The sequence below is a fragment of the Brassica oleracea genome, chromosome C9 (assembly GCF_000695525.1).
Source record: "Brassica oleracea var. oleracea cultivar TO1000 chromosome C9, BOL, whole genome shotgun sequence".
Classification (NCBI taxonomy): Eukaryota; Viridiplantae; Streptophyta; class Magnoliopsida; order Brassicales; family Brassicaceae; genus Brassica; species Brassica oleracea.
In genome coordinates, this window is record NC_027756.1 from 2,993,490 (window position 1) to 3,017,909 (window position 24,420).

Consider the following 24,420-nt stretch of genomic DNA (forward strand, 5'->3'; position numbering starts at 1 on the left):
CTAATTAGCACTTATATAATACTATACTTTAGTGGTTAAACATTACAATTAGTTGAAACCATTATATATACTCCACGAATCCTTGATATCTCTTACTTCCCAAAATACACCGTGACAACTTGATATTTGTGCATATTTTATTGAGATTTTTTTGCAGAAGGACCCGCACACCAACACAATCATGTGGAGGAGAATGAACCTATTATCAGCCTACGTTTTAACGGTAACCTAGAAACCTAGAATGTTAGGCAACATATTTTCAGTAAAGGGTATTATGGGAATGAGGTACAAAATTATCTACAGGAAACTGGAGTTTTGAAGCGTGCAGGGTAATTTGCAAATATTTCCCCCAGGAGTGTATATCTACCTAATTATCTCATTATTTAATCAAAATAAATACACTCAATATAGAAACTGAAATGTATGTATATTTATGTATTTAAACACAAAAATTTCTAGAGATTTTGGAATTTAATGCAGCCGAATTCGTAAGACAGTGCTGGCTATTTATCAATCAATATAAGCTTCGATTACACCTTTGTATATACTTCCCTTAACCATCGTTACTATTGTCGCATAACAAAAAAATTCTTCCGGTTTGACACAAAAAAAAAAAATTTCTTCCGCTTCTTCCAAAATCCAATGAAGGATAGGGGGTTGTTTATTCGTCATTTTATACAGTCTCCGATTGGGCTTGCCACTTTTTCATCTTCGTCATTTTATATAGTCTCCGATTGGGCTTGCCATTTTTTCATCTATTGAAATCAGTGTTCTAAAATATGGTTGGTACAGCCGTATATACAGTACATGAATTCTGGTCCCCTAGACAAAAAAAATTATGAAAGTTTTGTATATGCAAAATAATTATATAAACGATGCTTCCAAAAAAATGCATTGATAAAGTTACTTACTTATTTATCAACAACCACCATTTCAATGGTGTTTCCTGATTCTTTGTTATAGTTTCTCCACAAGCGAACAATCCTAACTTCAATACGCGACGTATCTTTACGGGGTTTTAATTCTCGCACATAAGAACAATATTTTTTTTGGCACGCACCATTGCCATTGTTCTTGTAAGAGCTAAATGTTTGTACCTTAAGCATTCGGGTTTCTCATATATATATTAAGCCATTTTATATAATATTAATGACCCCTAATAAAGATTGAAATAGTTTAAAGAAATATATTAATTGTGTATTGTCATAAATTGATTTGCATATAATATCATTTTAACTTGCGCAAGTAATGTAATAAATATGATAACAACCGGCGCAAGCAATTGATTCGAATAATAAGGAAAGTTATTAATATGCAAATTAGTTTACAATCTTGAGCAAGTTATCTACTCATATGGGCTTAATATCTATCGACAATATATTTGGACTTTCTAAATAGGCTTTTCAATTTTTTTCTCATAATTAAAAAGACCAAAATTGAAAATCTTAAAACCAACAGACCGGATACCGACTGACTAAATTAGTTATGTGAACCTCTTAATCGTTCTGCAATTAGCGATGCAGAATGTTAATCAATCAATTAGATACGCAGATTCAAAATGTAAATAAGCAAAAATGTAATCAATCAAGTAACATATGTTGATTCCAATCAGTGAAATCCAACAATCTTTGTATCATAGCTTAAAAGTCGAATCCAATCGGAGGTACCAAAAAATCTTCCCCTCATATCATAAAAGTCGAATCCAATCAGAAAACAAAAAAAACTTTAAATTTCGAGAGTCAGGACAAACTTCACCTCGTCTGGTTGTCGTTGCTGTTCGCGATGGATAGGATTGAGTCTTTAGAATATGGAGAACCAAACTCATCTGGTCGGATTGTCTTCATCGGTTTGATACCATCTCCCCCTTCAATTGACACGCGATTGGAAAAAAAAAAAATTCAGGAAAACGACGGCGTTTTCAATGACGCGGAAGGGAGTGAAAAAAAAATCAAAAAGAAAAATTCCAAAAAATCAGCCAATAGAATTATAACGTTTTTCCTAAGAAGCTCTATATTAATGCCACCTCAGCAGAAATCACTAAAGTGACTTCTCTTTTAATGTATAGGAGGATTTCAAGAGATTTTGGAATTTAATGCAGCTGAATTCGTAAGACAATGCTGGCTATTTATCGATCAATATAAGCTACGATTTTGATTACACCTTTGTATATACTTCCCTTAACCATCGTTACTATTGTCGCATAACAAAAAAAAATCTTCTGGTTTGACCCCAAAAGAAACAAAAACAAAAACAAAAATTTTCTTCCGCTTCTTCCAAAATCCAATGAAGGATAGGGGGTTGTTTATTCGTCATTTTATACAGTCTCCGATTGGGCTTGCCACTTTTTCATCTTCGTCATTTTATATAGTCTCCGATTGGGCTTGCCATTTTTTCATCTATTCAAATCAGTGTTCTAAAATATGGTTTGTACAGCCGTATATACAGTGTATATATACTATACAGTAGTACATTGTACTGGTTTTTAGTGTACGGTAGAATAATACAGTGATGGTTTGGATGGGTGCAAATACATCGTTTATACAGTATTATACGATATTTATACGCTCATAGTTTATATGCTACATGTTTAAAGAAATTTTAGTAAACAATTATAGGGGGTGATTGGTTGAACTGTACTGTAAAAAATTTACTGTAGAATTTGTACTGTAAATGTTTTGGCTGTAGTTGTACATTTACTAAAGTATATTTTTCTGCAGAGATTTTTGCTGTAGTTATGATAACTGTAGCTGTAAATTATTGACTGTACTTTTGTAAAATAAAACATGATTGGATAAAATGTGTTGTAGCTGTAAAAAAAACTTTTCTGTTAATTTAAAAATATAACAATTTATAAAATTTATCCAAAACAAAGAAAACCATCTAAAATAAAAAAAAAATAGTCAAAGGAAAACCAACATCTAAATAATAATAAATTTTATCTACTAGAATTCCATAAATTCATTGCAATCTCATCTCGAAAGTCTTCCATGTATTGCCGAGAATCGACCATTTGTGCATCTTCATGGTCTTTAATCTCTTCATCTATTTGATGGCTGCCCCCTTACTCCCAATTTGCTTCAAAATCAGGATCTAGTGTACCAGTTTAATTCTTTTGACTTTACCAGTTTGATTCTTTTATTATCCAACTAGTTTCTACTGTAATACTATCAAAAATAGAATTTCATTAAAACTAGTTGGACAATAAAAGATCTTACAACCGTGTCAAGAAAAAAGTAAAGTAAATGTAGGAGGTAAAAAGGTAAAAAATGATTTATTTCCATAAAAAAAAAACAGAGAGCGACGAGACGACCTTTAAACTCTTTCGTCTCAAGTTCCCTCTCTCTCTCTCTCTGGTTATCTCGATTTGTCCTCTTCACTCGAAATTTAGGTTCTTTTAATCTTCTCCTGAGCAATCCGCCTTTCGAGCTTCAAGCCTTTAGGTATGTTAAACTTATGGGTTTCTTGTTACCCCTCGTATTAGGGTTTATCTTTGCGGCCTATCACTGGAAATTAGGAAAATTCTCGTTTCACAGTTGTTGTTGTGTGTCATCGTCGTCGATGCAAAAAGGTTTTAGCTTTCAATCTGGGCTTCTTAGAGAACGAAACCCTCTGCTCTGCTTTGATTCTATTGATGATATCTGCTCTGCTTTGAAGAAAAAAGAAAAAAAAAATCAAAACTTTATTTTAAGATCTCAGCATTGCAATTAAACCAGACATGACTTATGCTTTCTCCTTCTTCTTCTTACTTGCTGAGTTTCTGTTTGCAGGTCCAGAGGTTTGTTTGTATTATGAAGGGTGGAGTACATTGTTTAAAAATCTCTCACTTCTTGTCTCTTATCTGGTAAGCTGAGTTCTGTCTTCACAGTCTCTATTTTGTAATGGCAGATCAGGATTCAGGAATTGACATTGCAATGGTTTTGTTTGTTTGCAGAATGCTATAAAGTTCCCTTGAGTTTGATCTGGTCTCTGAGATATTTAGCTTATAATGGACTGTAACAAGGAAGAGGCCTCTAGGGCAAAGGCCTTAGCAGAGAATATGATGCTGAGAGGTGACTTCCCCAAGGCTCAGAAGCTTGTAGTGAAGGCTCAGAGGCTCTTCTCAGGTCTTGAGAGCTTACCACAAATGTTAGCCGTGTGTGATGTACATTGCTCCGCCGACAAGAAAATCAACGGTCTTGAGAACTGGTACGGTATTCTTCAAGTTAAGCAATTTTCCGACGATGCTGCAATCAAGAAGCAGTACAGGAAGCTCGCCTTGCTTCTCCATCCTGACAAAAACCAGTTCGCTGGCGCTGAGGCTGCTTTCAAGCTGGTTGGGGAAGCTAACAGGTTGCTTGCCGACAAGGAGAAACGGAGTCAGTATGATATCAAGCGCAGAATCAATTCACAGGTTGCTAGCAGACAGTGGAGTGCAAACTTTGGAACTGCAAAGAGTGGTGGTGACAGTACTGTTAGGAAGGAAACGTTTTGGACGTGTTGCGAGCATTGTGGCTATAAGTATAAGTACTTGGGACAGTATGTGAACTCCAAAATGTATTGTTCCCGTTGTCAAAGATCATTCATGGCTTACGACGTTGGGTTTAATGGAGTGCCGCCTAAACCGAGCGCTAGTCAGAAAGAAGTTCAAAATCAGGGGACTTGTAACACACCTGTGAGTGAAAACGTGGAGTTTACTGGTGTTCAACCAGGAAGTGTAGCAGGTAAGGTTGATAAGAAAGAATCTGCCAAAGAGAAATTCAACGAGAAGAATGGAGGAGGTGAGAAAAATGCTGAAGTAAGGAAACCCAAAATAGAGGATGAATCGATGAAGAATGATACTGAACCAAGTAAATCCGAGGAAGGTGAGGAGAAGATGGACCAGACAGCTGATCTACCCAAAGCTGATGGTTTGAAGCCGCAACCTGAGGTTACAGAACCGGAAAAGGTTGCATCAAGATCTGTCCCTGATGAATCAGTTTCAAGGACTAGTCAAGCACCCTCAGTGAACAAGGGCAAAAGAAAGAGGAGAGAGATTGTTGAGGAGCCGACTGAGGTTAGAACAGATTCAAAGGATAATAGTAGGAGGACATCTTCAAGGAAAAGGCAGCAGGTTTCTGGCGGAGAGAAGGGAAGAAGTAATGGTGTTTTAAGCCCTCACAGAAACAGGTCAAGCTCAAAAGTTGGATTAAAATCTGAGCGAACTACCAAAAAACAAAAGTTAGGCGTTGGATCATCCAAACGTCTTGATTCTGGTGGTTCTTCTGTGCCTTCATGTGTTTTTAATGGAAAGCCTAATAAAAGTGTGGATTCTGGATATCAAGAAAGCTTGTCAACGGAAGACAACAACCACAAGCCTGTTACGCATGATTCACCTGATCCAGACTTTCATAATTTTGAACTGGCAACAAGCTCCTTTGCAGTCAACCAGGTGTGGTCTCTGTATGATCCCACTGATGGTATGCCTCGGTCTTATGCTCGTATTACAAAAGTGACTGAAGCTGAGTTCAAGGTGTGTATTACGTGGCTTGACCCCTTAGAAGATAATAACGATAACTCTGTTCCCATTGCTTGTGGAGTTTTCCAAGATAGGGAGTCACAGGAGGTAGACGACCGTTTGATATTCTCTTGTCAGATGCTTCATGTACCTGGTGACAGTAACACCGCTATTTATCCAAGAGCAGGAGAGGTTTGGGCAGTTTTCAGAGGCTGGGATAGCAGTTGGAATGGTAGCTCAGATAAAGGAACTTATGAATATGACTTAGTTGAAGTTTTGTGTGATTTTAATAATGTGGATGGCGTTGAAGTGGCTTACTTGGGAAAAGTGGAAGGATTTGTTTCCCTGTTTCGACGAAATGTGAAGTATGGATTTCTCCAACTTCAGATTCCACCAAACGAGATGCTAAGATTTTCTCACAAAGTCCCTTCATTCAAATTGACTGGAAGGGAGAGAGAAGGTGTTCCTCCTGGGTGCTTCGAATTAGACACTGCTGCTTTACCAAAAGAGATGTTCCAGGTTGTAAAGTCTAAAGTTGATGTGGAGTTGGATAGAAAAATGGCGAATGGTAAATCCGGTGGTTCTATTCATGAGGCTTCCAAGGTTGAAGCGCAGGCAAAGAAACGTCAAAAAATCAATGACAATCACAGTTCATCCTCCAAAGCATCTGAAGGAATCTGCTTGACTCATCAAATGAACTCAGTGAAGAAGTCCAAGAAGAGTGTCAAAGCAGTGGATGGCTTGAAACTGCGAAAAGACCCTTGTGGTCTGAGTGAAACAAACAACCAAGCAACTTCAAGTCCAGGTCAAGAGAAAGCTGAGAAGAAGATTGCTAACGATGATGTGTCCTGCGGACAGCCAGATGTGTTTTGTTTCTCTGATGAGACGATGACTACACCGAAGAAACCTGCAAAGGTCGTGACTGCAGCTGATTCCTCGAGAATCAGGAAAACACACAAAGCCACAGGGAACTCAAAGAAGCGTGGGAGAAATGATGAGTCATTGTCTCAGTCCAGAGGTAATGGTTTGTTGAATCGTGCTGAAAAATCCTCAGTTTCAGAGACTCATGGGCCATCCAGATGCACAACCAGGCAAGAAAACACTTATAACTTTGAGAACCAGAGATCCGAGGACAAATTTCAGATTGGTCAGATATGGGCTATTTACTGCAATGATTACAAAGGGATGATGCCAAGAAAGTATGCTCAGGTTAAGAGAATCGACACAAGTCCTGAGTTCAAGCTACACGTAGCACCTCTAGAGCTGTGCCGTCCTCCAAATCTCATGACACATCCCCTGTGCTGTGGCACTTTTAAGTTGAAAACAGGTACAGCAGATGTCCTTGTACCTAGCAGCTTCTCACATCAGACTAAAGCTGTGAAGAAAGGTATAAACAGATACGAAGTGTATCCAGGAAAAGGTGAGGTATGGGCTTTATACAAGAACTGGAACACTACAGATTGTTCTGAGACTGAAGAAGAAGAACTTGAGATTGTGGAAGTTGTTGAAACCAACGAGCAGAGCATACGAGTGGTGCTATTGACTGCTAAAGTGTGTAACAAGCTTCTCTACGGAAGGTGTGTGGAGACAGTGGCGGGTTGTGTAGACATTCCAAAGACGGAAGTGAATAGATTCTCACATCAGGTTCCAGCGTTCAGACGTGAGAGAAGTGGAGACTACCAATGGTGGGAGCTTGACTCTAAAGCACTAATTGGTCTTTAACTCAAAGAAGCTGAAGTCTCTTTCTTTTTGTTAATCTTGCATTTCTTGTCTAGTTTAGATGTAATGGTAAATTAAAAACATGAAGAAGAGACTGAATATAATAAAAACAAGAGAGAAGAATGTTTTATCTAATCAAATGAGATGGAATCAAGTAATCAAGTAAATCAAATGAGGTGGAATCACTGAAAAAGAGACCAAGAAAGGTAACTGAAACAAATAATCCAACCATTCATCCAAGGAGAGCAATAATCTTATGATTAAACAATACGTTGCCAAAACATATCTTGTTTAGTTTAGAATGTGAAGCTAAATTAAAACATGAAGAAGAGACTGAATATAATATAATCAAGAGAGAAAAAATGTTTGATCAAAATCGAGTAAATCAAATGAGATGATCATTGAGAAAGAGACCAAGAAACTGAAACAAATAATCCAACCATTCATCTAATGAGAGCAATCATCTTATGATTAAACAGTACGTTGCCAAAACATATCTTGTCTAGTTTAGAATGCGATGCTAAATTAAAACATGAAGAAGAAACTGAATATAATAAAATCAAGAGAGAATTTTTTTTTTTTTTTATCAAATCGAGTAATTGATTTAATGAGAGCAAACATCGTTATGATTAAAAAGTACGTTACCAAAACATATTTTGTCTAGTTTAGAATGTGACGATACAGATGTGTGTTCCCATTCAAATCTTGCTCGTTAGCCAGATATATAGTTTGCTTGTTCATACGTTATCAAATGACTTAGAATTTTAAATTCGTCTTTATTAACTGTAACATTAAGAATGTTCTAACCTTTTTTGTTGAGCATGTGCTTTGAAAATGGACAGCCTTATAAAATCTCTCTAACAACGTATATATGACTATTTTCTACTGCCATATGGAGAGGATATGATCCATCATGGTCACATACAAAAACAGCATTCGTTGATCGATTTAACGGATTGCACACTCTTTCATATTATCCTATGGACGCTCCAAATGAAAGACTAGTATTTCATTCTCCGTCACAAAGTTTTTTTTTTTTTTTTGAATAATCCAGGGGTTCTCCACTTACGTGGATCATTCCCCTGCGCCCGGTTAAGCAGCGGTCCACTTCACCCGGGAGGGCTTTACCTGGGCTGGAGACAAGGCCCAACACCCAGTACCGCATTTGGTGACAGAATAGGCAGTTCGCCTCCGCCTGGCGTCGAACCCGTGAGCATGACAATTGGCCCACAGGATCCTTACCAAGTGAGCTGCCTCATCCCGTCTTCTTCGTCACAAAGTTATAAATCTTTTTAAGAAATAATGAATTTACTCATAAATAAAAAAGATCGACCTAAAAAATAAGAGATTATATATTATTGTTATTTTAATATTGATTTCTTCAGCAGAAAATTATATATTAGAATATGTTACTTTTAAACACATATACTGCTAATTAGTGGATATTCAGATACTCATTTGATTTTCGATTCAATTCTTATTCGGTTTATTTTCCGGATTCCAAAAAAATAGCAACGGTTTAGATACTTGTTAACATCGATTCAATTTTGGATTCGATTTTTTCTATTTGATGTTGAATCTCGATTTATATGCACATGCCTACTAATCATACTCTTAAGATCACAGATTTAACTCTGGACCTCTTGGAATATTATAATCATGGATTCACTCTAGCATGATGCTAAATTAAAAACATGAAGAACATACTGAATATATAATATAATCAAGAGATAAAAGTGTTTGATCAATCGAATAAATCAAGTGATATTTAATCCTTGCGAAAGAGATCAAGAAATGTAACCGAAACAAATAATCAATCAATCATAAACTGGAAAATAATTAATATATGGTTGGATACTATGGATATTGACACTAGGCTATAATACTCTGATCAAGGTGAATACTAGAAGCATGTAAAACAGATTGAGAAGGGAGTATTGTTGTATGAAAGAATATAAGAAACTATGTGGAAGATGATTGTCAAAGATCTGTATAACCAACAATAGTTTCAATAAACCTTTTTTCTCGAAGTTGAGTAGATGTGTAAAACGTTTTAAACTGGGACCGATCTCAACTACATACAGACTAAAGCTATTCAGATTTATGATATGGTTTCTGGAAACCTTGTCTTGAAGATAATGGGAAAACAATCTCAGAAATGTTCTGAAAGTTTCCTTTATCATACATATTCCGTTTGGCAACGATGGACTCAGCTTTGGCCTCAGATCTTCTCCAAAGTCCCCTCCATTTGCTCATTGCTGGACGTTCCAGCTCGGTGTTGCTCATGCCTGCCTTGAGAGCAGCAGCACTTGCCTTTGCTTCGCTTATCTTCTTCTGCAAACTTGTGTACTCTCTCCATTTGAATTTCTGTCATCACACAAACAAAACCAAAAAGGAAGATATCATAGAGTGATGACTATGGGCAAGATTTGATAATTCTCCAAGAGGTGACAAACTTTACCTCATTAGTTGTTGTGTTGGTTAAGCAGAGATTGAGGTGGTAGCCGAAGAAGCCAGCAAGGAGGAGAGAAATAAGGGCGAAAAACACCAATAAAAGTATTTGGGTGTTGTATGTACCAACTAGCCACTGTTTCGAATACAAACCACACAAGCAAAATTAGATTACTCTGTAAGTAGGCAACAAAAGAGACAAAGATTAAGTTGATACTTACCTGTAAAACACGTGGAGCTAAGCTGCGGAAAGAGTTCTTTATCCCGTAATAGGCTGTAAAGAGAGAGGATCCATATTCAAACAGCTTCAGATATCAAAAGCTTTAAGATACTAGTTGAGGACAAGGGTCTGGTATGATACTTACTGGTTAAAATATGTACAATGCGAAGTTCTTTTACTCGCCCAGCAAGAATAAACCCAATGGCTACAGCTCCGTAGAGACAGAGAAGAAAATGCCTACAAAACACTAAAGAAACATTTAATTTTAAGAAATATAAACTATTACAAAGTAGTATCCAATTAAAGGCTGGTTTAGTATTAGAATGAGAGCTCACCATAAGAGAAAGGCCATGAAATATTTGGTATTCTTTTCGCCAATACAGTTATTCTGTAACATGAAGCTTGGTATCAATCACATTATCAACAAGTAGAGTTAAAGAGAGATTCATTTTAAAGCTTTGGGGCTGTTGTACAAACCATCCAACCACAATGATGATCAAACCGCGCCACACAACGGTTGCAGATGCTGCAGTGCTTGGATCTAGCTGGTCTGAATGAGAAACAAACTGTCCAGAGACAACATAACTCGAAGCAAGGGAGCCTAGAGGGTTTTGAATGTACTCACTTTGGTATTTTACACGTTGGACATTCTTTCTCCGAGTAAATGATATCATCATAAGGGTAAGCGGAAACATACTGCGAAACATTCTTAGCGTTAACAGTCCCTGGATCACAAAAGCTTGTCAACAGGAAAAGCAGGACGCCAATCATAACAGCCCCAAAGCTCATATACCTACAAAGAAACAAAATCTGAATGAGTCTATTGGTGTTATCATACAAAGTTTTAAGAAGATAACAAAGAGAAACCAAATGACTTACTTGTGAACTTCGCCGATGTAATATCCAGGTATATAGGCAAATGAAGATTTCACAGTTATAAAGTATGTTGATCCAAGAATCAACAGGTATATGATCTGCAACATGTGAAACAAGACTAGTTAGCTATGTTTCCAAAGCTTAAAAACTCAACCTTGCATTCCACATTGCTTATAAGACTAGTTCAGAGCTAGGAACTCAAATCAAAATCAAATCTTTCACCAATAAATTAGCTACTTGTATCACTCAACTGATCCTAATCCAAAAAAAAAACAATAGCTTTCAATGTGCTCACTAATAAACCAAGCAAGAAGATCAGAAGTACACTAACTTGCAGGAAAGGATTAGGCCGGTCACAGCAGAAACCCTCAACCGATAGAACCGCGTCCGTACCCTTGGAACCAAACACAAACTCAACAAACCTCCTACATCAAGACAACAACAACACAGCACGATCACCAATCCCTATTCACAACACAAAACATAGTTGCAGTAAAAGGAGATGTACAGTAAGTAATCCCAAGCGCCGAAAGTGAGGAAGTAGTGAATCCATCCAATGGGAGTGCCTTTGAAGACAGGCGAATGGCCACAGAGGAAGGAGACGACCACCGTTAACGTCACCATCCCGTGACACACCAAAACCCATTGTACCTCCATAGAATTCTTCAACTTTCTCCGAGAAAACAAGAAATCTCCGATGTGGGTTTTGATCTATTTGTGGATTCGAATCAGAAAGTCGAAATCTTTTTATCCCTCTCTCTAGGGAAATTTTCTCCAATAATCTAGGGATTTGAGTTTTGGGGAAAAAGGTTACTTTTTTATTTAATTTTGTAGATATTGAATAGAATCTTAAAGAACACTATTGCAAGACTTTTTTTGCTTTTATGTCTTAATGAATGTTGTCTGAACCTTTATTAATGTGTATTAAAAAGAACCAAAAAATGCTTTCTTTACCTTATGTTTTCTAGATATCAGACTCCGTTCTCTATCTAAAATCTTTCACTAAACAGATGATGAGAAAACTCAATCTCTCTTTTTGATTTTCTGATCAATTTGAGATGATTCTTTGAGAGAAAGAGTTTCATTCCTTTATCTCACCGGTCTATAGTTCCGGTGAAGGTTTCCCTAGATTCAGGCTTTGGTTCCGGCATATAGTGATTCCCACGACACGATATAGCTGGCTTGTTAATTCCAGCGACTCACTTTTCACTCTGGTGATGTCGGCTGAAACCAGGGTTGTGGTTTTGAATAGCTTAGGGTTCAGATCTGAAGCGGTAGAAGTTTATGCCTTGTGTTCAGTGGTTTGGCTCCTGGAAGAAATCTCGATTTAGATCGATTGAAGCTCTCTGAAGAACGAGCACAAAGGTATGTGTTGAAGACGATGGATTTTCCCTACCTTCCAACATAGTCGTTGGAGGTTTCTTTCGTCGTGGTGGTCCCAGGTGATTCCGGTGGTTTCGAGAAGTTTAGTCCGGTGGAGACGTTCGGTCGGTAAAGACGATGGGAAGTTGCATGTGTTTCCCGGCGAGGTTCCGGCGAAACAATTCGTGTTTCTCCGGAGGTGGACAAGACGAAGGGAAATGGCGACACGTGTTACCTTGTTGTTGAGGTTCTAACAAGTGTCTTTCGACGTGTTGGGTGAATTGGTGCAGCCTGGGTGGGTTTCGTTTTTGGGCTTTGCCCTTATGTTTTTCCCTTGTTTTTTGGTTTTTTCGGTTGGGCTTTGGACTTGTTCTGTTGGCTTTTTGTATGGCCTTGCTTTCAGGATTTTGTCCATTAAATAATAATACTCAGATGGTAAAAAAAAAAAAAAAGTTTTCTAGATATCAGAAGGGTCAATAGAATCTTCGATGATTTGGATACAAGAGCCAACAGATTCTCCCTTGGACATAGCCTCAGCAAGCTTGGATCGAGCCACCTCGTGGCGACGTAGAAGCAGTATAGTGTTGAGTACTGACCACCTCACCTGCGAGTCTGCTTTCTTCTGTGTGAACCCCAAACTCTTCACCAAACCATCTAACTACACCACAAATACCATTTAGCATGTACACTTTTCTTCATGATATCAAAAGAGTTGGGTAAAAAGAAATGGGACCTTGCTAATGTCATCAAGACCACCTTCAGCATAACCATAGAGGAGATACTCAGTTGCTACACCAGCAAGTGCAATGCATGAGAATCTGTTCAGCATCTGGTTACAAACTCGTTTTGTTAGAGCGCTGTGGAGTTCAGAAAAGTGTATATATAACTAAGCAAAAGCAAAAGAAAAAAACATACTGTGGCTGAGACTTTGCCAGCATTAACCTGCGGTTTTCAGGTTTGAGAAACAAAGTATTTAAAGCTTTGGATTTTTGAATGAGAATGAGAAAGAGAAAGAGAGAGGTTGTGTGTGTACTTCTTCAAGGAACTCAAAGTCTACAAAGGCTGAGCCAGCTTGAATGTTGAGAGAACCTTCTTTCTGTAAAGCTTCAAGACTTGAGAGCGTGTATCCTCGTGGGAGGATACCGACTAAGTAGGCCACCAAGAAATGACCTGCTTCATGCTGGCATTGTAGAAGATTCTCAGTTCAATGAGAACTGATTGATAAGTAGAGTGAAAATGTAGGTCTTACTTGAACAACTCTGTTATGGTATCTTTGGCTGAACGTGTGACCAATTGTATCAAGAACCAAACTACCGATTCCGCCATTAAACGAGACCTATAGATAAGAGGCTTGCATCATTAATGGTCTATGAAGAGACAAAGTGTGTGAGAGTTTTGAGTTGAGTTACCAAATCCAAAGTCCACAGGAACAAGAGACCAAGAGAGATGTAGAAAAGCTGTTGAGAGCTCAAGTCTAAGGCTCTCCATGCAACTATCCCTCCTGAGACACCAGCTATCTGAAGGTTTCTTTCAATGGAACCAAGTGTTGCATCTGTTGGGGAGAGTAGTGAAGCTGCGTTGATGCCATTCAGTTTCAGCTCATCCAATGTGTAGAGTCTCTGAGGCACCTAGAAGCTTAAGAAACTAAATGATGCATTCCAAAGGGACCAAGATCCATAGAAGGGGGAATCACATTAATATTACATAGTATATACCTGCCTTGCTGCTCCAAAACAACGAAGCCCACCAGGTGTTCCTTGGAGATCTTTGACAAGTGACAAAGCAGCTCTCTCGTTTCCACTAGACAACTCTGAATCCACTTGCTCCAAAACTTGTCTTCTTCTTGACAACGCTGTTTCAGATGAACCAACAACTATGCATCTGTAACAACCCCTAGGGAAGACTATATACTTGTGCGGTTGTGAACACTGAGCTAGTCCCACACTATGAAACAACATAACCATTCAGCAACAAATCTGTAAAGCTAATACTGATTCAGATGAAGTATTCATCAAATGGGACTCAGAGTTGGGGACTTTTTTTTTTGGGTTATTAGCAGCAGCGAATATGAACCATTGGTTATGGATAAAACAACTTTCGTTGAGTATCATATCAACCATTGGTTACTGGAACTATTCAGATGTTCTCAGTTAATCGTTAATAACTGCTACATGTAACATACTAGCCTCCTTCAGTACAAAAACGAATTTGATCGGGCCATGATAAAGTTTTAAAGCCCGGTAAAAACGTAGCTTGGCCCATGTGAAAACCCTATATATTACAACCCAACAACGTTTATCAACAACCTGAATGGATGTCCTTTATTAATTGTATAAAATAAATGTTTTGAAAACAATAGTGAATCAATGATAAATTATAAATTTAAAGAAAATAATTATAAATTTAAATAAAATAAATTATAAATAAAAAGAACTATTATTTATTTGGTTTTATTGAAAATCGATAAACATTAAAGTAATGTATTTATGATAATTTTTAATGTTTTTAATATGTTGAAACAAATAAAAAAAATGGAAGGAGTACATGATTCTAATATGATAATATATTAGAAGCTAAAGGAGAAAATAAACTTTAGTACCAAATATATTGAAAAAGAGTTAGGTTCTATACAAAAATATATTATATATCAAAATATTTATCCCCACTCATTGGTAATGGATGGCCGAATGGACAAATGGTTCGTGTATATCAATGTCCTTCACAATATATATATCCAGCCTCCTCTTCTCTTCATCAAACACTTTAGCCGAAATAAAAGTTAATATCGCAACAAGAACCTTAAAAACAGCTAAATGACCAACACATGCCGCCACATGAATCTAAAACTGCTCCTTTGAGTTTGAAGTCAATAAAAGGCATGGACATTCAGAGAGAACGCTCTTCGCCAGTTCAAGATCATTCCAGTTAGCAGCAAGATGAAGAATGGAATCTCCTTTGTCGTTCTTGAGGCATGCAAGTGGTGTTCCAAGATTTCTCAGTGTCTGCAGCCATTCTTTGACCCCCTCAAACACTTCGACTCATCAGCTGTACCAGGGAGGTTGAAAAGATCTGAAACTATTGGTTAGAAACTCTGGCTCAAACTCAACTTCTGGCATAGTGTCGTGACTGGCGTTAAAATATAGAGAGGATCTCTAATACTCAACTTATTCATCCATTTTTGATAGAAATCACTCAAAAATCGCTCAAATATATTTTGAGCATAAACTTATCAGTTCAACTCTAATTATAACCAATGTTTAAAATATATTTATAGAGATACTTTTAGTTATCTAATCTACTTAATGTACTTAAAATATTTAGTATATCTATTAAAAATTAATTAATCTACTTAAACTAAATAAGAAGAGATAGAAGCCATTGTCCTTCCTTTACCAACAAAAAATTAGAAAATAAAACAAATGTTGTATTCACTCGACTCGAATTAACATTTTTTCTTCCTTTACTTTTTAGAGAATACAACATTTGTAGAGATACTTTACTTCTTAAAGAATAGGAAATTTGTAAATTAATTAATTTCTAATAGATTAACTAACTAAAAAGTATATCTACTAATTCTATTAAATATTTGTAAAGTTTTGGTGGATTTCATGGTAATTTTATTTGAAAGAATTTAATGAAAAATTTATTATTTTCCAATAGTAAAAGTTTGAATATCCTCAATGGATAGGTATGCCACGTCAGATTAAAAAAAAAGAAGACCATTATAATTCACACGATAAAACATTTATAAGATGATAAATTTGATAAGTACCATATCAATCACTTGTCTCTCATTGATGTTAAAGATAAAATTAGTACAACCTCTTGATATTTTTCTTTGGAATCAACCATTCATATGGTCTATACAATTCAAGATTAAAAAGACCGATTGATTCAGTATTTAAACCAAATTTATCGATTAGTACGTATGGCAATCAAAATTTTAAAAGCAAATATTTTATGGAATCTATATTAAAATAATTGTAACATTGGTTGTGTTTATATGTGAGGCAAAAATAATTATTAAATCATCTTTAATTATTATATTGTTTATAAACAATACAAACCAACCAAATAATAGTTATGGGAAATTGAATATATTTAGAACACCTAGCTAAAATAATGTAATATATAATACAAATGTTTTTATACTTTTAAAGGAAAATATTTACAACCATTTAGTTTATTCTCTAACAAATCGGTTGCTATCTAGATATTCTAAGCATATACTATAATAATATCTATCAGATTAACTGAAATCATAGAATAAAATCTAATACATTAAAATTGATTTAGAGCATAAAACTAAAATAAAAACTATATATATTATATTATTATATCTTATCAAATATCTATCTATTATATAGAACATAATATATAAAAATTAGTAATTGAACTGGTTATTACATTTTCTAATAAACAAACCAAGACCATTATAATTCACATTATATAACATTTATAATATGATTAATCAGATAAATTCTATATCAATCATTTGTATCTCATGGATGTTAATGGCCAAATTAGTGCAAGCTCTCAATCTTTTTCTTTGGAATCAACCATTCATATGGTCTATATAATCCTAGATTTTTTTTAAAAAAGGGTACATTCAATATTTAAACCAAATTTATTGGTTAGTATGTGTAGCAATCAAAATTTTAAAATCAAATCTTTTATGGAATCTATATCAAAATAATCATAAGATCGTTTATCTTATATATTTGAGTCAAAAATAATTATTAAATCATCTATAATTATTGTTTGATTATAAACAATACAAACAAACCAAATAAAAATTATGGGAAATTTATTATATTTAGAACGCTTAAAATCATGGAATATCTAATACAAGATTGTTTTTATAGCTTTAAAGGAAAATATGTACAACCAATTAGTTTATTATCTAACAAATCTGCTGCTATCTAGACACATACTATAATAATAATAGTATCTATAATAATAATATCTATCATACTAACTGAAATCATAAAAGAAAATCTAATACATTAAAAAAAATTTAGAGCATAAAACCTAAAATGAAAACTAAATATTATTCATATATATATATATATATATATATATACATACACATTCAACTAAAAGTACAAAATACTGTACTCACACTTATACTTCTCAATATGTTTATCCTAATATTTAGAGTTTTATATTTCAATTTATTAGATGATGTGGAATAACATATATAATATTTTTTATATCAAAACTATACTATTAAAATAGAAGTCATGACTCTTTTATGTATGATTTTTTAATTTGTACATTCCATACAAAATTTAACTAATATATTTTGATCTAGCTTAATTTAGTTTAATTATATTATTATGTTTACTCATTTTGTGATACGTATAACACCTAATAGAATATTTCGAGAATATCTTGTTGTGATCCATTTTAACGTGTCAAGCTTTCAGAAATTTTAGTTGCAATGTATTTAGAATCATCAAATGTAAATGTAGATGTATATTTTACATTAATAAAAATTATGATTCATGATTTGAGACTATACATATTTTATAATTTAACAGACATCATCCTTATACAATATTGAATGTACTTGAGTTTATTATTTAAGTGACTACAATATTTCGTATGTTTATGATTTTCAGAAACTATTAAAATAAAAATCATGACTTATTTTAAGTGTGAATTTTTTATTTGAATCATTCCATAATTTATTAAATGTTTGTTTTTATTTACCTAATAATATCTTAACAAAAAAATTCATATTTAACTAAACTTATAATATAAATGAGGATATTACACAAAACTTAAATACAAAATTTAAACTTGAAATATTACAATGTTAATTTAAAAGATCTAATAGATATATTATCTGCTATAGGGTTCAACAACAAAACTTAAATATGACTCTATGTGCTTTAAATCCTTTACTCATTAACATATGATCCGTTTATGACATTTAGAATGACTGCTTCTTTTAATTTATTAAACCAAAATGTAAACCAATTATTGTATTTTATCAAGTCATTCATCTATCATATATAGCGTAAGATATACAACTTAGTCATTCAACCGGTCATTTCATTTTCTAATAAACAAACCAAGACCATTATAATTCACATTAGATAACATTTATAAGATGATGAATCTGATAAGTTCCATATCAATGATTTGTCTCTCATGTATGTTAATGACAAAATTAGTACAACCTCTCAATATATTTTTTAGAATCAACCATTCATATGGTCTATATAATTCTAGATTAAAAATACATGTTCATTCAATAGTTAAACCAAATTTATTGATTAGTATGTGTGACAATCAAAATTTTAAAATCATATCTTGTATGGAATCTTTATCAAAATAATCATAATCGGTTGTTTTATATATTTGAAGCAAAAATATGTATTAAATCATCTATAATTATTATATTCTTTATAAACAATACAAACCGAATAATAATAATAATGGGAAATTGAATACATTTAGAACGTTTAAAATCATGTAATATATCGTTTTTATAGTTTTAAAGGAAAATATTTATTTACAACCAATTAATTTAAGCTCTAACAAATCGGTTATTATTTAGATATTCTAAGCATATACTATAATAATATCTATCAGATTAACTGAAATCATAAAACAAAATCTAATACATTATAATTTATGTAGAGCATAAAACCTAAAATGAAAACTATATATATACACATTCAACTAAAGGTACGAAACACCATATTCTCACACTCATACTTCTCAACATGTTTATCCTAATATTTAGAGTTTTATATATTTTTATCAAATATGTGGAATAACATCTGTAATATTTATCAAAAACATTTTAATAATATTAAATAAATCACATAAACATAAATATTATAAAGTTAAGAATGACATCAAAATATTTACAACTTAATCAAAAAAAAAAAGGATGTAAACATAAATATTTTATATAAAAATAAAATTTGCGGATGCACTTATCAAGATCTAGTTTTTTAAAACTAAAAAATTTGACAAAAACTACTTAAAAATCTATGCATCTGTAATAGCTAGAGAAGACAATATACTTTTGCGGGTGTGAACATTGAGCTAGTCCCACACTATGAAACAACATAACCATTCAGCAACAAATCTGTAAAGCTAATACTGATTCAGATGAAGTATTCATCAAATGGGACTCAAAAGTTAGAGACTTTTTTTTTTGGTTATTAGCAGCAGCGAATATGAACCATTGGTTCTGGATGAAACAACTTTGGTTGAGTAACATATCAACCATTGGTTACTGGAACTATTCGGGTGTTCGTAAAGTTTTCAGTTAATTCGTTAATAATAACTGCTATGCTTGCCCTCCTCTCAGTACACATAAACTAATGACATTCACCAATATATACACTAGTAATTGCTCAAAAAAAATACACCAGTAATCATGTAGTATCACACTGCAAACGTACGTAAACACAAAGATATAATTTTACTAAATAAACTGAAAATCTTCACTGTTCAGTGATACATATTGCAGCATTGCATTATCGATATGCGATTCGATGGATTAATAATCTAAAAAAATATAAAATCATTTAAAATAAAACAATAGTTATGCATCACCATCAGAATAGCGCGTAACTTGTTGTAGACGGTTGCCTCGACGCCGAATCCATGTCCTAATTCCACAATACAAGAGAACGATCAAGCTGCCTATACCAAACGTTATACCAAACGCCATGGCACCATATATGCAATTGTTCATATATATTGTTTCTTCACAAAACCAAAAACTTGTTCTTTCTGACTTTCTTTTTCTAAGTTCAAGATAGAACTAAGGTTATCTATATATATGGCTAACCTTATTAGAAATAGGAAAAAAAGATAGACATGAAAAATGAATAAGTTCTAAAAAATTCAACAAATGAAATTTTCTAAATCTCTTGAAAGTCTTTGGCTTTTTTAATAATTTGGCAAAATTTGTAAATTATGCATGTGTCATTAAGGAATATTAACAGAAAAAAAAACTGGAAATTTTACCCTAATCAGTCATTCACAAACGTTTGATGAAATATTTTTAACTGATTTGGTCGAATACGTCGTTTAAAAAAAAATAACTAGGAAAATTTGGAAAGATAACATTTTAGTTCTCTATTAAGAGTAAAGTATTTGTGTGTAGATGTTTGTAAACTAGTATGCAGTGGATACATAAGTAAACTAGTTTACAAACATATACCATCTAACAAATCTTAAGAAGAATTGTAGAAGAGCTTTGTTTACTCGTCTTATAGATCTTCATGAATCAATACACAAATCTTTAACAAGCAAGCAAGAAGACTAAAGAAAAAGGAAATGAACCAGCATAAACATATTAATCAGGATGATTGTTGAATGTGATGATCCAAATCTCAATTCAAATAAATGCTGTCCAAGACGGCGTAACCAGCAGCAACACCACCTTCATCTGATGACGAGACCTTTGTGCGCATCAGATAACCACTCTGCTCGTTTATTATAACTCTCTCCTTGTTCCTACACAGTTTCATTTGCTCAAAAGATTAAGCCACTACAGATTCAAGTAGAGACTGAACTTAAACATGACCAAAAGTGTTATTCTTTCTACTCTGTACCTGAGGTAAGCTCCATAGACTCCAAGTTCTGATATAGCTTGATCTTTATGGTAAACGCCGTCTCGCAGCAAGAACACGTTTGACACTTTTGGGAATATCCTCTGCATTAAGATATACGCAGCGTTTTCTTCCTCTCCTTCTCTCTGCAACCTCAGAAGATTCTCCCTCACATCATCTCCATATATGTTGTTACCTCCCCCTTCTCTCTGAGGCTTCATAACAAACAACTCAGGTTTCTCAATAGCTTTCTTGATGATTTCTGGATCGTCCAAGCTCCATAGCCCAGCAAAGCATTTCCTCAGCTTGGCAACGTCATCTTTGTTGTCCATAAACCTCTCAAGAACACCTGGTTTTGCGAGTTCTTGCTGGATTTTCTTGGTGCCAGCTAAGTGATAAGCTATAGAAGGGCACTTGACAGCTGAGGACTGCTCTATAAGCAACCTAGCATTCCATTCCTTCAAAAAAAAAATCACAATATCAATTCAGAACTTCCTTAACAAAAAGGTCAAGCGACAAGATGAGAGAGAAGATAGTTCGCTTACTGATTCAGACGGATAATCTCTGGGAGTATAGCCTGATCTGTAATAAACCACCGAGACTGCTTGGCCGCCACTGCCAACAACAAAAGACTATATGTAACATAGTTTTCTCAAGAATCAATGCTTTTGAAAACAGACAAACTACTTACACAGTAAGGGTTCCATCCTCATGCACACGCCCTTCAGTTTCAACTTCTGCTAAACTCTTCCTGATGGTTACAATATTGTGCGTGTTTTGAAGTTAAGGAAGAAGAAACAACACAGTTTTTTGACGGTTACAAACATAAGTATTAAAAAGTCTTTAAGTTGATTAAAAAGAGGATATTTTTCTCTCAAGACACTGCTTAGCCAATGTTGATCGTACATGTTGCGTTCATCCGGCTGCACAACGACCATAACTACCGCTCTGTAGCAAAGAAAGATTAAATCTTTAAACATAAAAACTATTGGAAACAAAGCAGTTCATTCTTGGTTCTTAGCTTAAGGTCTAACCTTGGGTTATTGTACTCCAACCAAGCTTTAGCCATTGCGTCAGCGAACTGGCTTGTGGATGCATTTCTAGGCACACGTTCAGAGTCTAGCCCAAGATGATCCCCATGAGATCTAAGCAATGACCTGCAAACAAAGGTAAGAAGAAGTAAAAGAATGTAAACCTTTTAGCTGAATAATGCCACAAAAAAAAGAGACAGATTATTCAGAAGATGGAGACATACTGGTGTAGCTCGGTAACAAGACGACCAAAGCCTGGAAAGGAACACGAGATAGTGTTCATCTCTATCTGAAGAAGCGACTTTGTTTCCTCGTCAAGCATATAATCTGACCGGTGTAAACCCAAACGAATGTCCTCTCTCTTGTTCCTCTCCAGCATCTTGGAGTGTATCTCAAGAAGTCTAGATGTAAAGACATCAGCTTTTTTCGTTCTACAACAACATAAAGAGAAATCAATCAAGATGGTTTGTACAAAGACAGCTACTTTTTAAATGCAAATGCTAAAACCTGGAGAGACTATCTTGTATGAACTTGCCATCCAAGCTGATACGATCAACCAACTCGTTGAAGACGGGAGCAACTTCGCAGGCTTGGTTCCAGTAACTTTCAGGGAATGGAGTCGGTAGCAATGCGATGGGCGCGTGCATCATCCCAACCCCTGGAACTGTTCCTGATCTCTGTAAATCAAAACTATCTATAAGCTTGATTCAGATCAAGAAGAATCAATCAATCAATCAGCTACAAAACGACTCGTAGAGATTCAAAGATTTTGACTTTTGCCTCAAACGTTGTCGGAACACAAGACCCAACATCAAAAGACAGGAACTTTACCTGATGAGTTTTGTCACCGACGACAAGGCCGTGAAGGGAAGACCAAACGAGAGCATCGTAGACCAGTTTCTGAACAAACCCATCGTCGAACTTTTCGAAATCGAGAATGGGTTTCGGTGATTCCATCATTAGTGAGCTCGCACACCTTAAAGGCGCAGGCTTTCTCAGATTTAAATGGAAAATGAAACTTTGTGGATTGAGTTTAAGGGAAGAAGACAAAGTAGTAGTGGCAATGAAAGTGGAAGAGGAAGAATAAGACAGGGAAGAGCAGCCACCGACCATTTGCAAAAGCTTTTTGGAAGATGAGATCACATCTCCGTCAAACTAAGATCACTTATGACTTTTTCCCCCTTTTTTTATTCTTCGACGAATAACATAATATATGAGATCTCTTTCAATCTGTCAAATAAATCAATTTGAGAACAAATTCTTTGACTAATTGATTTTAATTTTTTTAAAGGTATGTATTTCCTTCATTTTTAAAATTATCAATTTTCTTAAAAATTTATTTTGAAAAGACACACTTCACATTTTCGATACACTTTTACTAGGTAATAAAGATATATTGTGAATTTTAAATTTTTTTTAATTATGTTTACTAAATTTAGATTGGATAAAAATTATGAAAAATAATTAATCACAAAAAAATAATATAGTTCTAATCAAAATTTATTATATTTATTAATGTATGTAATAATTATGTATAGTATATATTATTTAAATAAATTGAGTATTTTATAAAATTATTTATTTGTGTGCATTAAAAGTATTTTCCTACAAGCGGGTGGTTTGGTTGGTCGTTGATAGAGGTCTCGAAGGAAGATCTAGGATAGGCGGCCAACCTTCCGGATAAGCCTCTACGGATCTCTGCATGCAATACAATGTTAGAATATAATAAAATGAATCGACAAAAAATAGTATAATAAAATTTGTCACGTTAGAGATGCTTTTTCAATACTGTCCATTTGTTTAAATAAATAATAAACTCAAAAGAAAATTCTGTTCTCCAACCACATCTACTAAAGAACCGAACTACTGTTTTGGCAACATTTAAAACCTTTATTTTTCATGGTGGTTATGTAGGTAAGAGCAAATTTGTCTTCTTATCTGTAGGATTCTTAGTTGTATACAAATTGAATTTGGGGGTATAAACTACGCAATGATGCCAGACAAAAAATATTGAAGTGCTGGGGACATTTTGGATATTAAGAAAATTTGTCTTTTAGTTTTCCTCCACATCACAACTCTTATCTTTTAAAAGGTCCCACTACTTAAAGACAGTATGTTACACTTGTTGCCTGATCAAATGTAGTAGAAGAGATCAAATGTAAGCGATAGAAACAAAAACCTTTCTCTGTTAATGGAACTACAAAAAAAAAAAACAGAAAACTGTTTTTTTTTTCTTTCTGATTGTCTTTGAACTTATTAATGATTTACCTCGCAGCTCTAGGGCCTAATCAGATAACATTCAGTCTTACATTGCAAGAGAAGAGTAGAAGAAAGCCAATTTGTATAGAGAATACTGACTAGCAAAAAAAATCAAAGGGCAGGCTGGATTTTATCAACTGTATTGTATAAACACTTACCAGTCTAGCTTCAGATTCAACAACTGTATTGTATAAACACTTACCAGTCTAGCTTGTAAAGTCTTGATTTTGATCACCACCTCAACCATTTCCCCGTAAACAGTACCCCACATTGCTTCTCTTTGTTTAATTTCGTTCTTCAATGCCTACAGTGAAAAAGAAACCAAACATTGAACAATACTTGACCACAGTCTCTTATAATACTAAAAACTGATGATCATTTCGTTCGAAAGCTTACTGAATACATCCTTTCCGTTACGTTTTTCCTTATTGTCACCATTGGCCA

General features: G+C 34.5%; 4 protein-coding genes across 6 annotated transcripts; 1 reads left to right on the forward strand and 3 right to left on the reverse strand.

Moving 5' to 3' along the window:
* The first annotated feature begins 3,320 nt into the window (after positions 1–3,320).
* On the forward strand, positions 3,321–7,321 carry LOC106318616. The gene is made up of 3 exons (XM_013756669.1): positions 3,321–3,440; positions 3,768–3,841; positions 3,932–7,321. The coding sequence occupies exon 3, from the start codon at positions 3,986–3,988 to the stop codon at positions 7,193–7,195; it is 3,210 nt and encodes a 1,069-aa protein (XP_013612123.1). The 5' UTR covers positions 3,321–3,440; positions 3,768–3,841; positions 3,932–3,985; the 3' UTR covers positions 7,196–7,321.
* A 1,845-nt stretch (positions 7,322–9,166) lies between these two features.
* LOC106319132 (probable protein S-acyltransferase 17) lies at positions 9,167–12,461 on the reverse strand. 2 transcript variants are annotated; one of them, XM_013757372.1, is made up of 10 exons: positions 11,248–12,461; positions 11,071–11,164; positions 10,743–10,837; positions 10,489–10,656; positions 10,341–10,413; positions 10,199–10,251; positions 10,009–10,100; positions 9,865–9,917; positions 9,654–9,779; positions 9,167–9,559 (listed from the first exon to the last, which is right to left on the reverse strand). In XM_013757372.1, the coding sequence occupies exons 1-10, from the start codon at positions 11,394–11,396 to the stop codon at positions 9,284–9,286; spliced, it is 1,179 nt and encodes a 392-aa protein (XP_013612826.1). In that variant the 5' UTR covers positions 11,397–12,461; the 3' UTR covers positions 9,167–9,283. The 2 variants fall into 2 exon arrangements, with proteins under 2 accessions (XP_013612826.1, XP_013612827.1); XM_013757373.1 differs by lacking the exons at positions 10,199–10,251; positions 10,341–10,413 and having other exon boundaries at positions 11,248–11,842.
* Positions 12,462–12,542: 81 nt separating this feature from the next.
* On the reverse strand, positions 12,543–14,236 carry LOC106319133. Of its 2 annotated transcripts, none has more exons than XM_013757375.1 (7): positions 13,817–14,236; positions 13,511–13,729; positions 13,351–13,437; positions 13,135–13,281; positions 13,017–13,043; positions 12,835–12,930; positions 12,543–12,755 (listed from the first exon to the last, which is right to left on the reverse strand). In XM_013757375.1, exons 1-7 carry the CDS (start codon positions 14,063–14,065, stop codon positions 12,744–12,746), a joined length of 837 nt encoding a protein of 278 aa, XP_013612829.1. In that variant the 5' UTR covers positions 14,066–14,236; the 3' UTR covers positions 12,543–12,743. The 2 variants fall into 2 exon arrangements, with proteins under 2 accessions (XP_013612829.1, XP_013612828.1); XM_013757374.1 differs by having other exon boundaries at positions 12,543–12,759.
* A 5,958-nt stretch (positions 14,237–20,194) lies between these two features.
* On the reverse strand, positions 20,195–22,830 carry LOC106319219 (glutathione synthetase, chloroplastic). Its single transcript, XM_013757484.1, has 9 exons — positions 22,549–22,830; positions 22,225–22,394; positions 21,942–22,148; positions 21,721–21,843; positions 21,554–21,634; positions 21,378–21,458; positions 21,232–21,301; positions 20,690–21,144; positions 20,195–20,591 (listed from the first exon to the last, which is right to left on the reverse strand). Exons 1-9 carry the CDS (start codon positions 22,828–22,830, stop codon positions 20,468–20,470), a joined length of 1,593 nt encoding a protein of 530 aa, XP_013612938.1. The 3' UTR covers positions 20,195–20,467.
* Between the last annotated feature and the right edge of the window lie 1,590 nt (positions 22,831–24,420).